Source organism: Camelina sativa, chromosome 16, assembly GCF_030686135.1.
Source record: "Camelina sativa cultivar CO46 ecotype springtype chromosome 16, ASM3068613v1".
NCBI lineage: Eukaryota > Viridiplantae > Streptophyta > Magnoliopsida > Brassicales > Brassicaceae > Camelina > Camelina sativa.
The window spans coordinates 21,984,706-22,001,192 of record NC_141895.1 but is presented as its reverse complement, the minus strand read 5'-3'; the positions used below and the strand labels follow the sequence as shown (position 1 = coordinate 22,001,192).

Here is a 16,487-nt window from a genome sequence, read left to right as displayed (position 1 = left end):
GTTTTGATCAAACGAATATATGAAATACCAAAATTACCCTCAATAAATCAAAGTTTGTGTAAGTTGAAGGGATAGGATCCGGCGAAGAAGAAGAGGGAAACAATGGCAGTAAGCTTAGTGAACGTCGTCGTTCCTTCGTGTTCCGGAGATCGCCTCTTTAGATCTACCTTCTCGGCCGTATGTAGTGTCTCTTGCCGACGAGTCAATGTCGGCACCGTCGTTATTTCGGCTCGCCGACGCCGTGATATTGGCGGGTTAATGGTTTCTAGCTGTATCTCTTCCGATTCTTCTTCTTCTTCTTCGTCGTCTTCCTCTGGGCAAAAGACGAAACTCTTTGTCAGTGGTGAGTTTATGTTTCCAGTTTCTTCATTTGCTTATAATCTCAATCCGTGAATGATGCTTCTGTATTGGAATTTTCTGGTTATATACAGTACTTATGTGATTCTTTAGTGTTTCTTGGAGTATTATGGCAGTAAATTTTTGCAGCTGTTCACTGTGTATAATTTTTGAGAGCAACTTAGAATATCTCTAAAACCTTCAGAGCGGTCACATTTTGTGCCTTCTTATGACACTAATTGGGCCTTCAATGTGTGCTCTAATACTAGCTTGTCACCAGTTATGTTAGTCATCTATGTTAGATGTTAAAATCTTGCGTTGGGGGTGTATATGCAAAGGAATGACAAACTTGTTTGGGGGTGTAGAGATTTTCAGTTTGTTGTGGTATATAACCTGACTAGTGGTTTTAGAGAAATTATCCCAGTGAAGAAGAGACAATTAGAGTTACTTTTTCTCTGTTTGGTTCCTTTAAGGAATAGGCCTGAAGAAGAGACAATTAGAGTTACTTTTTGTTTGTTGCAGTGTTTGTACCCAAGACATTTTCAGATTTGTTATAAACGTAGGGAATGGTTTTTGGTTGGTGTACAATGAATGAGTGTGAGGTGCTGATGAACTGGGCAGATCGTTATCTTTCTTTCTTCTGTTAATTGTGTTTGTTCATTCGTTTGTGGTATCACTCAATGTTATACATATAAGCTTCTTCTATATGTAAAAAGGGATTGATTGTTGCAAGTTGAATCGTGGTGAATTAGAGCTTTAGACATGGCCAAAAAGAGATAGAAGTCTTAAAAATCTTTTTATGGGTTTATTCACTTTTTCAACTCTCTGCTTTCACCACATGAGACTTGAACTTCGACTAATATGGACTTGATTTTGATGGTTTGTGCACAGGGCTTTCTTTCCGCACAACTGAAGATACCTTACGAGATACTTTTGAACAGTTTGGCAAGCTTGTACACAGTAAGCATATAAAGCTCCCCTTTTGTTCCACTTCGGTCCAATTATTACAAACTGTGTAACTCATGTTCTTGATTGTGTCCTCCCGTGTAGTGAACTTGGTGATGGATAAGGTAGCTAATAGACCAAAAGGTTTTGCTTTCCTAAGGTATGACACAGAGGATGAGGCTATTAAAGCTATTGAAGGGATGCACGGAAAGGTACATAGGTCCACATCACAGTCTTGTCTTCATTCTTAAAATCGTTTACCTGGTGTGATTAAGAGAACAAAGGTTAATAGCAAATTTCTGATTTGGTGTTATTACAGTTTTTGGATGGAAGGGTTATATTCGTGGAGGAAGCTAAAACCAGATCAGATATCTCCAGAGGTAAACCCAGACCAGAGTACCCCAAACCTCAATCCAAACCTCGCACTTTTCGTACGTGGTAGCTATTTTTGGTTTTGTCTTCATATGTATTACTGTAATGAATTGTAAAATTTTCTTGTACTTTTTCTGATTATACGATGATGTCACTGGTCATCTTCTACCAAGTTTACCCAAGGGAAATAGTCTAAACTAAAGTAACATTTATGTAAAAAATGCATAACATAGCTTCCAAAACAAATGGTAGATAATATTCACTTCGGAATTCGGATTAATGTACAGTTTGTGATACAAAATAATTCAAATAAAAATTAGGATATACTTAATACCTAATCCTTTGAGGATCTACCTGTTTGTGTTAATTATTTTTGTCCAAATAAATATATTGTTATGCAAGATTTGATAATTTAGGATATAGTTTTACTCTCAAGAATTATTTAGAAAGAAAAAAAAAACTTTGCGTATTTACCTATTTACACACAACTGCTTTTTGGAGGGTTAAGCTGATTTTGTTAAATCACTTTCCCTTAGTAACTTTTGATCAGTTTACAAAGTTACATATTGTAATCCTTTTTCTTTTTTTTTTTGGACAAAAAAAAAGTCCTTTCTTTTATGAATGTAAAATCCAGATGACAAAAAAAAAAAAAAAAAAATCTATTTACACACAAAAGTGATGTAAAAGAAGTTTCCTTTTTTATTTTTTCCATATCCGAGTTAAAATTTTCCAATTTTCCAATTTTTTTCAAGGTTTTCCTTTTCCTTTTGCGAGATGTATTACTCATCTAGTCTCTCTATAAATTAAACTTTCAAAAGCCAGATTAAGAGTTAAGTTTCATAATCTCTCTGACTCTCGATTTGATATTGTCTCTCTCGTAATCCCTACTTAGATTCATATTTGGTTTCTTCGACAATTGATACTAAACGAAACATGGCGATAGAGAAACAACACGAGATTAACGAGTCGCAGATCGGAGTCACCTTGTTCTCCAAGCAACGTCGTAATATGACCGACAACGATAAACTCTGCTTCGTCGATTCTCCGACATTCAACTCCTCGGGATCACAACCTTCTACTGATGCAATCATCATCATCGATGATGATGAGGTGGTAACCCTAGAGCCGAAGAAGAAGAAGCGGAGATTAGGGTCTTGGTGGGAAAACGTAGAACCATTCGACGAATTAATGTGCGTGGTCAAGGGACAACCGAAAGCGACGGACGACAATGATGTTGCATCAAGAGCGGATTCGTGTTTTTCTTCTACTGATCTTAACGAGACGAAGACGGAGAAGAAGAACGACGATGAGATCATATCACTTCCGAACGACGAAAGCGTCGGTGAGATCAGTACTACTACTACGAGGAAAAAGAAGGGTTATGAACACGTGACCCTTGAGGATTTTGAAGTTTCGATGGAAGATCTCAAGAGTATCCCATGGGAATCGTTTGATACGACATGGGAGATTAGGTCGGATCCATGGCTTGGTGGCTACATGGAAGACTTTGTTTCTCTTTAATTCAATTTATTTTTTTCCACACTTTAGTTGCTTCCTTTTTAGTCTTTCGTTTGTTTGGATGATGGTTTTTCATTCTGCGTTTTAGTTTCGTAAATCGAAAATTCTTGACATAAAAAACAAATTTTTATGCTTATTTTCTTCTGTCCATTCTTTTATGTAAAGCAAACATCTACCAGAGTGATATTGTGATATTGTTAATCAGCAATATATTCATCAATATGAGAGAACTAAGTTCCAAAATTGCCACTGTAGTTATTACAACCTCGTGAATAATCTATCTCATCGTGATCATATAAATAAACAAACTCATTTAATTATATAGCAAATTATCAATAGTAAATCAAGATACTGTATTATAAAAAGCCCATTCTGATTGATTGATTGTCACTCAGCCAACAAATATAGGAAAATTCCAAAGAAAATTTAAAATTAAGTTGAACCAAACAAATCGAAATTGGACGGGTAAGAGCCCATCACAGGCCCAAGTAGAATCTAAATGAGATCCCGATCGACTATGTTGTTATTTTATTTTTATTACTCCCTCGGATATTTAAAATGTTTTAAAATATTTTTTTATCCCACAAAAATTGATGTTTTGTAAATTTCAATAAATAATCATTGAAAATATTCAAAATTTTGAATTATTAATAGTTTAAAATTAAATAATATCTCTTTAATCAAAAAAAAAATATATTTAAATTCAATAATCATTGTTTTTTAAATGTGTAAAAACTTCTAAACTTTTACGATATTAAATTAGGTTATCCAAAAAAACTTGAAAACATAAAATTACAATTTCAATAACTAAATATAAAAATAATACTAGATTGTTATACGAACCCTGATGCTATAACATGTGTTGTCTACATGCGTGGAACAGATGTCTGGTTAAGAATCTTTAAAGAAGAAAAATGTCTAATTAAAAAACTAGTTAGCATGTGCTTAATAAATAGACACAACCACACATGCTAAATGCTCTACAATATATGAGCAAAAATTATTAAAAAAAAAAACATCAACTAAAATATTCAAATATATTTAAAGCTTTCAAGTTTCAACCTCTTTCTTTAACAAAGTTTTAAATTTATTGTCAAAAAAAAAAAAAGTTTTAAATTCGTGTCGCCCCTAAACTGTAAGTGTTTACACTTCCATTCCAGACTTCCATTTTAACATAAACTCCAGTATATACGAAATTAAAAGAAATTTGTAATATATATAGTAATTAGTAATTAAACTTTAACCAGTAATTTCAAATTTCTTGTGCAGGTTTAATATTATGATTACAAAATTTTGTGGAGCTGTTAATAAGGCACGTGCATGAATACAGACACCTAACAAATGCTTAAACTTTTAAAGGCTAAAAATAACTAAAAAAAAAAAAAAAAAAACTCATCATAATCTTCTTATGTATCCTCATCAAAGATCTTATCTAAATCGAACAACATATCAAATACAATAATAGTCACAGATTAGCAAAAAGTTGCCAAACATTTGAATTTGATGGCCTCAGAAAATCCAACCAGATGGCTGTTAGAAACAATTCCACGTTGGCCTAAACCTCTTTGGTCGCTCTCATCATACCTCATTAGTCATTAATTAAGTTTCTTCATAAAGTAGTGTTATCATTTATTAATGTACCACTACTACTCAATTAGTTACCGTTATTAGCCGCCCAAATCTTACAACTTCCATAAACTTTTTTAGACCACCCACCTTATCGTTATCAACTATAGAATAAATGATTAGGATTAGAGTCCTTTTCAATTTCCATGATATATAGTAGTACTAAAATTTACAGTCTGATGCAATTAACCACGTGCGTAATCAAAACACTCACACACAAGTTGCATTTTTAACGATATTATACATACAGAAAAAAACAAAAACACAAAAAAGTTTCCACTTCAAGATAAGAAGAAATTAAAATTTAAGTAATGTTCACCTTCACCTTCCTCGTAGTCTCCTCTCTTCACACTCTTAAAACGACTTTGAAGAAAATCAAAAAACTCATATAAACTCTCTGAAGCTTTTCTTAATTCTCAGAATCAGAATCTCTTCTCTCTTCTTCTTAGATATGGCTTTGGTTCGTGAACGTCGTCAGCTAAATCTTCGCCTTCCTCTTCCTCCGATCTCCGACCGCCGCTTCTCCGTCACCTCCTCCTCCTCCGTCGCCGCTGCTACCTCCTCCTCAGTCTGTAACAACAACACCTCCGCAGCAGCTGCAAGTGATCTCGAGAGACTCAACGTCCTCGGATGCGGAAACGGAGGGATCGTTTACAGAGTCCGTCACAAGAACACGTCTGAGATCTACGCTTTGAAAACCGTCAACGGAGACATGGATCCTGTTTTCACGAGACAGCTGATGCGAGAGATGGAGATCCTCCGACGTACTGATTCGCCGTACGTCGTGAAATGTCACGGGATCTTCGAGAAACCGGTCGTCGGCGAGGTATCGATTCTGATGGAGTACATGGACGGAGGAACGTTAGAATCGCTACGCGGCGCCGTGACGGAGAAGAAACTCGCCGGGTTCGCTAAACAGATCTTGAAAGGACTTAGCTATCTACACGCTCTCAAGATCGTTCACCGTGATATCAAACCGGCGAATCTGCTTCTCAACTCGAGAAACGAAGTTAAAATCGCCGATTTCGGAGTTAGCAAGATCTTGGTACGGTCGTTGGATTCGTGCAACTCGTACGTTGGGACTTGCGCTTACATGAGTCCGGAGAGATTTGATTCGGAGTCTTCCGGTGGGATAAGCTCGGATATATACGCCGGAGATATATGGAGTTTTGGGTTGATGATGCTTGAGCTTCTCGTTGGTCATTTTCCTTTGCTTCCGCCGGGGCAGAGACCTGACTGGGCGACGCTTATGTGCGCTGTGTGTTTCGGAGAACCGCCGAGAGCGCCGGAGGGATGTTCGGAAGATTTTAGGAGTTTTGTTGAGTGTTGTCTACGTAAAGATTCGAGTAAGAGATGGACGGCCTCGCAGCTTCTTGCTCATCCTTTTCTCCGGGAAGATCTTTGATTCGATTCTTTTTTTTTTTTTGTTTAAAACATAATCTTAAAACACAAAAAGAATCTGGAATCTTGAATTCGAGTATTAGATTTAATTTTGTAGAGTTTACTGGAGAAATCATATTATGATGGTAATATTGTTTTTGTACATACATCATCATAATCAAATTAATGTCATTCAGTACTATTTATTCATTAATTCAATCGTTGATGTACATAAGTTTTGGTAATCTTTAACTAATAATACTCTCTTTTCCCCAAAATAACATATATAGACTCCAACGGAATCACATATTAATCCAAAAGGTAATATAGTGACTCTTGAGTCTTGACAGGTGTAGCATATGTGAAAAAAATCGAGATAATCTTCAGTATAGTACTATTGAATGTTGTGTCATGCTTGGCGAATCACATAATCATCAGTCCTTTATTTTATTTTATTTTTCATGTTTAAATCTCCCCTTATTATTACTAAAATATTCACAAAAACAAATCCCTTTTGTGGAATGATTTTTTTTTTTGTTATTGGAAAAACAAAAATGCAATAAAGCACGTTCCAGGAAAAAAAAAAAAAGGAGGCGGCCGAAGAAGTTTAAAATATTCAAGTTAACAAAAAAAAGGAAAAAATAAAATCCAACTACGAATTAATAATAATGATAATAATAATAGGGGTAGTGCTGTATCCAAGTTTAAAGCAAGTTTAACATTAGACGTTATTTTAATATATTTTATAAAAATAAATAAATATTAAAATTCAAAATTATAATAAAATAAATATCAAAAATTCAAAGTTATAAATTTTTTTCAGAAACAAAAAAAAATCTAAAAAGCCTAAAACATAATTGTTTTTTTTTCTATTTCAAGAAACTATTTCACCAATTTTTCTTAATCTTTCTTCTTTCTGTTTTACGATTTTACTTGGTCTTTTACAATCTAAAGTTTTTTTTATTTTTGTATATTTTTAGGAAATAAAAAGAATTCCAAAACCATAATAATATACCATATTTTCCATAATTAAGAGGAAAAAAAACACACAAAAAACTATATACTTTCGGGGCCTAAGATAAATGCCTTTTTCCTAACCCATAGGCACGACTTTGAATAGGGGTCTCCACAACTTGCTTGAGCAACAATCTGAGTTTGGTTGGATGTTCGTAGAAAATTCGGGTGGTTTGTGCCTTTGAATAGGGGTCTCCACAACTTGCTTGAGCAACAATCTGAGTTTGGTTGGATGTTCGTAGAAAATTCGGGTGGTTTTGTTTTAGCTAGTGGAAGAGTTGATAACAACAATTTTTGTTTAATTATTTTTTGGCTTTCTACTTACTTATTACATCACTCACTATTAATATGAAATGAACAATGAATTGTGAAGTACTGGCTTACGTTAGCATTGATGAATCAAGAAAAGTCTTTAGGTGACACTCTTGAGTGTGACAAAGAAAATAAAAAGGAGGTCACGCCTTGACTTGATAGATTTGTTGTATATGGGTCGTCAAGTGTATGTAAAATAAATAAGAGGTCACGCCAACGTTCCAAATTGATTCGATTCTTTTTTGTATAAAACATAAACTTAAAAAAAAAAAAAAAAGAATCTGGAATCTTAAAATTCGAATATTATATTTATTTTTTGTAGAGTTTACTGTAGATTTTAGGGGAACTAATCGTTCTTCAAAGAGTAATCAAATTATGTTCTTCGGTTCTCCTATTATTCATTAATTCAATCATTGATGTACATAAGTTCTGATAATCTTTATAACTATTTATATACTTGCTCTATTTTCCCCAAAATAACATATAATAGTCACTAGACCAAAAAAGTATAATAGTCACTCTCGACAACAAGAATCAAATTAAATCATATATCTTAATAGTGTATTATATATTGTAGCATGTTGTGTGTCATGCATGGTGAATCAATTTTTTTTAATAATCATCAGTCCTTTTTTTTATATAGTTCATGTTTTAATCTCTCCTTGTATTGTAGTAAAATATTCACAAAATCAAATCTCTTTGGAAATCATTTATAATAATTTTTATAAATTTGTTGTACAATGTATATATCATCATTTTAATAACCATTACAGGTTTATCACGCTACATTATTAATGTGAACAGAAATCCTATAAGCTGACAAAATAACGAAGCTCATTGGCGACAATCTAAATGAATATTGCAAACTAATGTACCCAAAACTATTTAATACAGTACTTTATTAACGATTCCTTTTTGTGGGATAATTGTTTAGTTATTTCCTTTGTGTGGAAAAACAAAATTGCAATAAAGCACATTCCAAAAAGCAAAAAGGAGCTCCTACCAAAAATAAACAAAACAAAATTGAGAGACCGACGTTTAAAATATTGAAGTAAAAAAAAAAAAAAAAAAAACCAATTACGACTTAATATGGGTGGGGTCTCCACCAGTTTTTTTGTGCAACAATTTGACTTTTGATGTTCTTCGAAATTTCGGGTGGTTTTGTTTAGCAAGTGAAATAGTTGTTATCAACAACACTTTTGTTTTTTTTTTCCTACTTACATACATCACAAAATAAATAATTAATTGTGAATATTGGTTTACGTTAGCATTGATGAACCACTAAGTAAAATCTTTACATATTCAATAATTTGTACAAAAATATCTCTTAAAAATCATTTTTTTTGAATTTTAAAAATTGGGATTATCTCGCATTCTCTTGTACAAGGGAAGATAAATTATTCTTGATTAGACAAACAAAACAAAATTCAGAATATTTCAAAATATGATTCTTTAATCCGATAAATAAAAAAATGGATTATCAAGTACACACCCATCAAGCAAGCAGTTATCTAAATCCATTAACTAGCAAAACTGACTACAAAGTACACATCCATCAAACAAGAAGTTAACAGCTTGAATGTCGCCAAGAATCCACAATTAAAAAAACAAAAACGTAGGAATTTGGAAGACTGTGTCCAAACATCACCTGAAGTTGTTCATGAAGAATCAAAAGAGATACCTTCTTATACTTGGATGAGGAGCTGATGATATTCAAGTTCCTTCTTCTTTGGTCTTTTAACATTGTCTGTCATTATTGATTGTTGCAGAAATACATAGAGGCCATGCGTTCTTTAAAAGAGATGACTGCCCTTCTCAAACGTGCTCAAGATATCACCAAGGCTGGCCTAGAAAATCTACTGTCAAAAGCTGACTTTCTGATGGGTATAATCATATCATATTTTTGCTTGCATATTTATTGATTCTACCATTTTTTTTTATCTTCTTCTTTCAAATAGCATAGGAGGACTCTTACAATCGTACTCTTTTAGGACCAATCTGAATCCTCTTCTGCCTCTAAATATCAATCAATGGTACAAATCTAAATAGCATAGGAGGACTCTTACAATAGTATTTTTTTAGGACCAATCTGAATCCTCTTCTACCTCTAAGTATCAATCAATTGTACAAATCTAGTGAGATTTATTATTTCACGCGGAAATTTAATACCCAAAAACATCATTAAGAAGTGGAAAAACTTTTATAAACTTGACTGAAGGTGATCTTTATAATAATATTGACATCATCTTCAAATAATCTAAATCGATCGTTAATACTCTGGATAATGTTTACTTTGTGAATACGAATTAATCTTAATCTTCCATATGCGCTACTCCGATTTTGTTTTTCTATAACCATATATTGGAGAAATATGGATCATGGATGTAGTCTCTTCTGACCATTTAAAATTTTGAAAGATTAAAGCACATTTGAATCATCAATTTTGTTTAAGTCAAATAAATTATAGTAACGTATACTAGCACAAAAATACTTGTTACTCGATAAGAAACTAAAAAAAAAAAAATCGTAAGTGGCTTCGAGGGCTTTTACATCATTATGTCTTCACAGTTTAAAAAAAAAAAAAAATTGATGTGAAGAGTTTTACATTAAAATAATAGGTTGTGACTTTAAAAATATAATAGACACCATTTGTTTACCATCAAAAGAACAATTTTTTGATTATACCGAAACTGATGAGAAATTCAACTATTATAAAAGAAAATTACAAGACAAAACTATCAAAGCAGAAAAATCATATAGATTTTATCAGAAGAATAATGATGATGAATCAATGTAATCAAAACTCAAAAGAATACAATTCGTCGAAAATGTTCTATTATGTTTTGCAATAATGATTTTTTTTTTAATGGTTAAAGATTTATAAACTTTTTAGCTTATCAAGATGGAAAACCCGTGAGTACGAGAGAATTTGCAAACTCTTTACCTTGTTCTTTTCTTCCCAACTTAACCCGTAGTAAAAAAAAAATTGAAGATTGGACTATGGTTTTGGATTTTTTTTTTCTCTCTTTTCTTCTAATCGACTATTATTAGCTAAAAAACATAGATATCGTGTATTAGCAATGTAGATCATGTACACCACATGTAGATCCTGAAACGATGCATCTATAAAATTAATACTTACTTAAAAAAAACTGTCGACAACAACCAAACATAGAAAACTGTCAACAAAAACCAAACATACAAAATTTATTGTAAGATGATGGTCACAAAAAAAGACACAAAAGTGAAGGCCCACAAAGCCCAGCCAACAACAGCGAAGCCCAGCTAAAACCTGAATAAAAGGACTTTTTTTTTTTTTGGTTTGGTTTGCTCTCTCTCTCTCTCTCTCTCTCTCTCTCCTCTTGCTATCGGAAAACCTAGCAGTCGCTGAGCTCTTTTCTTCTCCATGGACAGGAGGGGGCTCAAGAGATGCTCGACATCCGCCGATGTAATTTCCTTTTTTTTTTTATTATTGTTTTGTTCTTCTTCTTATGGCTTTCTTCTTCTTTACTCTCTATTAACTTTGTTGTAATTTTGGATTTTTAGGTTGAATCAGTTCATGATGTGAATAAAGTCACGGATCCTTCGCCAAAAAGTAAGCAATTGGGTTTCTTATCTGTTTTTTTGTTTGTGAAGAACTATCTGAAAGATATCTGAATCTCGATTTTTTTCCTTGTTTGTTATGTTGATTTTAACATTAGCTAAGAGAGAGTTGGATAATTTGGAGATCACAGAAAACCAAAATGAAACATCTGAGAAGAAGGTCTCCTGTTCTGTATACATTAATTTCTGTTTCTTTTTTTTTTTCCTTTACTCCTCCACTTCCACTCGAGAGAGAAGTATATAGCTTTTGTATTTTTTTGTGTGTCTCTCTAAGTAGGAAATAAAAAAAATTGAGGAAAACTTTCGAAAAGTTGACTGAAACTACGGAAAAACTACACGAGATTATTCTAACAAGGCCCAATCTACCTGACATTTCATTCAGGGTATGTGCTCTTCTTTAACATCGTTTAATCAAAAAAAAATCATAACTTGAGTTGTTTTGATTCCATAAAAGAAATCTTGTTTTGTCTCGATAAGCAGAAAGAAGTCCCCAGAAAAGAGGTGAAACCGATATATCACAATGAGTGCAATTTCGGAAATAAAGATCATCTGGCACTAAATGATGACACCCTTTTCGTTAGAGGATTTGATACTTCCCTTCCTAGGCATGAAATCAAGAGCGCGTTGTGGAAACATTTCAAGTTCATGTGGAAAGGTCACAACGGTTTATGTTCCCATAGAGTGTGCTACCGGTGCTTCCTTGGGGTTGGTTTTCTTGTTACCTCCTCCAATTTTGTTTGTTACAGCAAAGTAAATAAAAAAACGAATTTGACTTTTTTTTTTTTTTGTTCTTTTCGTTTTTTTACAGATATGCTTTCATTAATCTGAAAGATCATACCAAGGGGTTTACACTCAGTGGAAGTCTTTTAGGAGGGCGGAAGCTCCATGTTATGATGGCCAAATATAGGGATGAATTTGGGGGCTATTCTAACTTTAGAGGTTGTCAACGTTGCCGTAATTATCAGCCATGGCTTGTACACAGAGCCATAGCCGACTCCTTACTTGAAAAATACAGGTGGTACACAAACAAAATTTTCTTTCTTAATAATAAAGTCTGTAGGTTAACTTCCCCATTATTAATTCGGGGATATTTTTTCTTGCTTTTGATAATGTAGGTCTATGGAGAAACGGCGGACCGTTGGTACTTCCTTTAGCAAGTTTGGTCGTTTTACAGCCAATATTGCTCGTTGTTAAAGCTACATCAAAGTATCAATATGTTTTTAGAAGAAAACTTGTATTATGGATCTTGCTATTTTTAGTTGCATACTTTATGCATAAAATCAAATTATGATTTACAAAAAAAAAAGAAAAAAAAGACATAAAACTATTGTTGTTACATTGTTATGTTTTTAGGAGTTTTTTTTCAAGTATTTTCTTACATGAGTTCGCTTGATGATATATAAGCATGTTCTCTTTCGATGATCTGAAAGTTATAGGAACGAAATACTCATAATTTGACTTTTATAATATCTTATATCTTACACAGAAAATTGAGTGCAGGTTTGATGCAATAAAGCAATGTGAAAGTAAGTTTATTTATATTCAAATGAGAAGATAGCTCATGAAGAACTTTATGATGCAAGAAAATAAAAGAAAGGACGAGATTAATTTACGAACACTAACAATCAAATATATTAAAAAATTATAAAGAAAAACTTTGTAAAAATAATATGATAATTAAATTATTAAAAAGGGTGAATAACCTTAAAAGCATAAGAAAATTTAAAGAATATAACATGCTTTTATTCAATATTAAGTAACTAGCCAATGTGGCCATGTGGGTGTCAAAAGATCATTCCAGTTATTACGTAGGGATGATGCGTGGCAAGTAGAGAGTGAAAAATGAATATACAGTATATGATAACCAATATGTATACTACCACTACTAAGCTTGATTAAAATCACACTTATTTTTTTTTGTCTAACATGATTTGAATTTTAAAATTCAGTTATGTATTTCTTTAAAAGGTGAATAGTGGAATCATGTAAAACCACTACGTTCTATATGGTTTCACATAGAAGAGATCAAGAGAATATACCAACAAATAAAAATAGACTAACATACACTACTAATCATTCACATTAAAGAATAAAGAGTATATATAAATAAAACACATAAAATGAAATGATATGAAGTAAAATGAAATGATATGTAACAAAATGTTCTTACTAATATCAGCATTTTGAGAATTTTGCTGAAACACTCCTCAAAATGTTCTTATTAATTACCCTAAGAGATATAATATAGAAAACCCCAAATACTGAACTAAACGCAAGATGGAAAAACGCTATAACTAACTTATACTACGTATGGATCCCAAATGACGAAGTTAAACTTTGTATCGTCTATGAACAAAAATCTGTCTTTTTAAACTCGAATTTGCGGTTCCTCCAAATGGAATTAGTTCAAAACACATACTAGTAATATGAAACTCATAGGAAATAATACATATAACCTTATTAATTACCAAAAACTTGTAATCAAAAAACAAAAAAAGTAGTGTATAAACGTAAATAGCTTAGTCTACAAATTAGTACTAAGAAAATTACAAGTAAAATAATTAATTGCATGACCAGATAGTGAAATATATAGTAAGTTATTCACTCATGAGACGATTGAACATAACTTAATTATACAGCCGGAATTGTTAAAAACTTAAAAATGCTTTATGTTCAACAAGCAATGTTGTTTACAACTGTGATCTGATGAAGTCCTTTTTGAGCGATAACTTATATTCCACTTTTCTGTAGATGGTTGGACGGACCTACCATTAACAGGGGACATCCACATAGATTTACCTCGCAGTACCATTCTACACTAGTCACACCACCATACCTTGTAAATCCCATGGCCAACCTCAGGTTTTATTTCATTAAGACACCATCCTGTCAATTTTTCCTTCTTTTTTCTTTTTGCAATTGTATATTCGGATTCCTGGTGACGGTGGGAGATTAGGACAGCTTATGTATATATGCAACCAACTTCTCAGGTAAGTATACTCAAAATTATTCGCGTTATTTATGAACTCAAACAAATACATTAGCGGTTGCTCACAAGAAACTAAAAATCATATTCCCTTTAGTAAGGCCAAATAGTCTGTTCTCAAATATGAAAACCATTTTTTTTTTTTTTTGGCAATGTGGTTTCGGTCAACCGATGCAGCTATGCTCCCCACCATTTGCAGCCAGACATCAGCTTTATGCGGTCATGCCTACCACTACTTATGCAGCCGCTGTCTCCAGTACATGGTTGAGTCGCTGGCTTGAATTCCTAAAACTAATTAAAGGGGTGGAGTCTAAGGAAAAGATACTCAGGCCTAGGATTCTGAGAGCTGATTCAACATCCTTTATGCACTTAATGAACAAATATGGACCCCCGTACTTACATTTTTCATCTGAGTTTAGTTCATGCCAATTTCTTTTCCTAACGGTTTCTTTGGAACAACGTATCTACAAAGAGTCTTATTTTAATTTCCACTAACCTTGTTATATATTTTACCTTCCAACTTGATAAGCTATTATCAAGTCTTGATCCTTGACTATTGAATTTGATGTTTATCTTTCGAAATGATACAATTAGTGATTAGTAGAAACAAAAATATCTGGCTCGGTTTACTGTTTCATCACAGATAAGATAGACATTACGGAGATGGAGGTTATCAACAAAAAGACTACATCGTTTTTAGATAGATAATTACGGAGATAAGAGGGTTATAAACAGAAAAGACTACATCGTTTTAAGATAAGAGAGACACATAGAGGCATAGAGAGCTCGTGTTGTGGTGAAGGTGAACCATTAGTGAGACGCGTGTTGTGGTGGACCATTCACCTAAAATAAAATAAAAAAAAATCACTAGTGTGAGCAGTGTTATGAAATCCATCAAACTAGAGGGTTAACTTGCTTTAATTAAAGAAAGACAAGAATCTACCTTCAACACAGTCACCCGGGTAAACAGGCCCTTGCGTCGAGCAAGCCGACCAAACCCCATCTTTCCCCAATCATCCCCTCGAGAATCCAAGGTTTCCCAGAACTCTACCCATTCTCCATTTTGCAGCTGAATGCCACACCCAGTGAGCAAGACACTATGCCCAGGAAACTTCTCATAAAACCTAGCTAAACATTCCATGTCTGTTGGAATGAAGACACTCTGACAATGATGTAAAAGAAAAAAACAATTACAAACTGTAAAATTAGTTTTGAAGTATAATATAAAGTACTAATTAAAGGTATCCGTCATAAGATTTGTAGCTTGGAAGAACATCATATGAAACAACCACCGGGCCTTTACTGAGAAGGCTCTCAATAACATCTTCGAATTCTTCGTAATCTTCCATTGGTCGCTTATAGACAGTCATTTCATCGATGTACTTTCATCGATGTCCTTTTCGTTGCCCATGAATGTAACACTTCCGTGCAATTCCAAGTTGTTAATAGACCTGCCATTTTCAAGTTGGGCTGCCAAAACCAAAGATGAGGTCTATCAATTTGTTTCATATCAACTATCTAGAATCATTATTTAAAAAAAAAAAAAAAAATTGACTCAACACCCATCAAGCAAAATATTAGCATACCAATATGTGAGCAGTTTGCAACTTCTCTAGGGAAGAAACTGTAGTGAGTGCTCCTCTAAGAAGTGAATTAATCTCTTCATTTTCCTGCAATTGAATATGAGATTAATAAATAAAAAACGGTAAGGTAAATTAGAGAAACGACTGACAAAAAAGACGACTCTCTGAATCGTGAAAGGACTCGGTTACCTTTTTTGAATTTTCATCCTCCTCTTTTGAATCTTCAAAAGAATCATCCTTCTTCCTACGTTTTTGCTTCTTCTCTGATGATGATTCTTTGGACTCTGACGTTCTCTTACCTTTCAGATCCACCGCCTCCTCTTCCGCCATCATCGATATCTCTAGGCTCATCGCGGCTGTGTCTTAGGGTTTATCATCGTCCGCTTAAATCTCTTTTTCCTTTTTAAAAAAAAAAAATATATATATATATATATATATTTATCCGACGTGTCCGCTTTTAGTTAAATACCATTTTTTAAAGTAATACTATTACAAGTATGTATTTTAAAAGTGTTTTTTTTTTCTTTTAACTTTAATTTGTAACAGTTGTCGAAACTTTGTATCATCAAATGATTAGTGTAAAATTTTGCAGTTAGTAGTTTTATAGTACTACTATTTACCATAAAATGATTATGTAGCAGTTAATTTCTGAAACTTAAGTTACTAACAAAACAAACAAACTCAAACGTGGAGATAGTCTAGAAAACCAAAAACAAAATAAAATTTTTTTGCCCGATTCTGGAGGGCTTTATTCTTGGATTAAAATCTGTCTGACCCTTTCTACTAAAATTTTATGGGAAAATTGATTTAAA

The 16,487-nt window shown here is 33.1% G+C and overlaps 4 protein-coding genes and 1 pseudogene across 6 annotated transcripts; 4 read left to right on the top strand and 1 right to left on the bottom strand.

Moving 5' to 3' along the window:
• Positions 1-98: 98 nt before the first annotated feature.
• LOC104751203 (organelle RRM domain-containing protein 6, chloroplastic-like) lies at positions 99-2,004 on the top strand. The gene is made up of 4 exons (XM_010473111.3): positions 99-343; positions 1,228-1,296; positions 1,387-1,493; positions 1,601-2,004. Exons 1-4 carry the CDS (start codon positions 103-105, stop codon positions 1,721-1,723), a joined length of 540 nt encoding a protein of 179 aa, XP_010471413.1. The 5' UTR covers positions 99-102; the 3' UTR covers positions 1,724-2,004.
• A 527-nt stretch (positions 2,005-2,531) lies between these two features.
• LOC104753818 (uncharacterized) lies at positions 2,532-3,174 on the top strand. Its single transcript, XM_010476014.2, has one exon. It carries the CDS (start codon positions 2,587-2,589, stop codon positions 3,172-3,174), a length of 588 nt encoding a protein of 195 aa, XP_010474316.1. The 5' UTR covers positions 2,532-2,586.
• Positions 3,175-4,925: 1,751 nt separating this feature from the next.
• On the top strand, positions 4,926-6,455 carry LOC104751202 (mitogen-activated protein kinase kinase 9 pseudogene; annotated as a pseudogene). Its single transcript, XR_015584451.1, has one exon. The product of XR_015584451.1 is annotated as a mitogen-activated protein kinase kinase 9 pseudogene (transcript).
• Positions 6,456-10,822: 4,367 nt separating this feature from the next.
• Positions 10,823-12,476, top strand: LOC104753817 (uncharacterized). Of its 2 annotated transcripts, XM_087493080.1 has the most exons (7): positions 10,823-10,951; positions 11,050-11,098; positions 11,205-11,266; positions 11,384-11,489; positions 11,587-11,811; positions 11,915-12,121; positions 12,222-12,476. In XM_087493080.1, exons 5-7 carry the CDS (start codon positions 11,666-11,668, stop codon positions 12,298-12,300), a joined length of 432 nt encoding a protein of 143 aa, XP_087349206.1. In that variant the 5' UTR covers positions 10,823-10,951; positions 11,050-11,098; positions 11,205-11,266; positions 11,384-11,489; positions 11,587-11,665; the 3' UTR covers positions 12,301-12,476. The 2 variants fall into 2 exon arrangements, with proteins under 2 accessions (XP_087349206.1, XP_087349205.1); XM_087493079.1 differs by lacking the exons at positions 10,823-10,951; positions 11,050-11,098; positions 11,205-11,266 and having other exon boundaries at positions 11,350-11,489.
• A 2,213-nt stretch (positions 12,477-14,689) lies between these two features.
• Positions 14,690-16,037, bottom strand: LOC104751201 (uncharacterized). The gene is given in 5 exon segments (XM_087490212.1): positions 14,690-14,935; positions 15,036-15,326; positions 15,328-15,562; positions 15,679-15,762; positions 15,865-16,037. Coding segments are annotated over 3 exon segments (459 nt in total). The 5' UTR covers positions 15,463-15,562; positions 15,679-15,762; positions 15,865-16,037; the 3' UTR covers positions 14,690-14,902.
• Between the last annotated feature and the right edge of the window lie 450 nt (positions 16,038-16,487).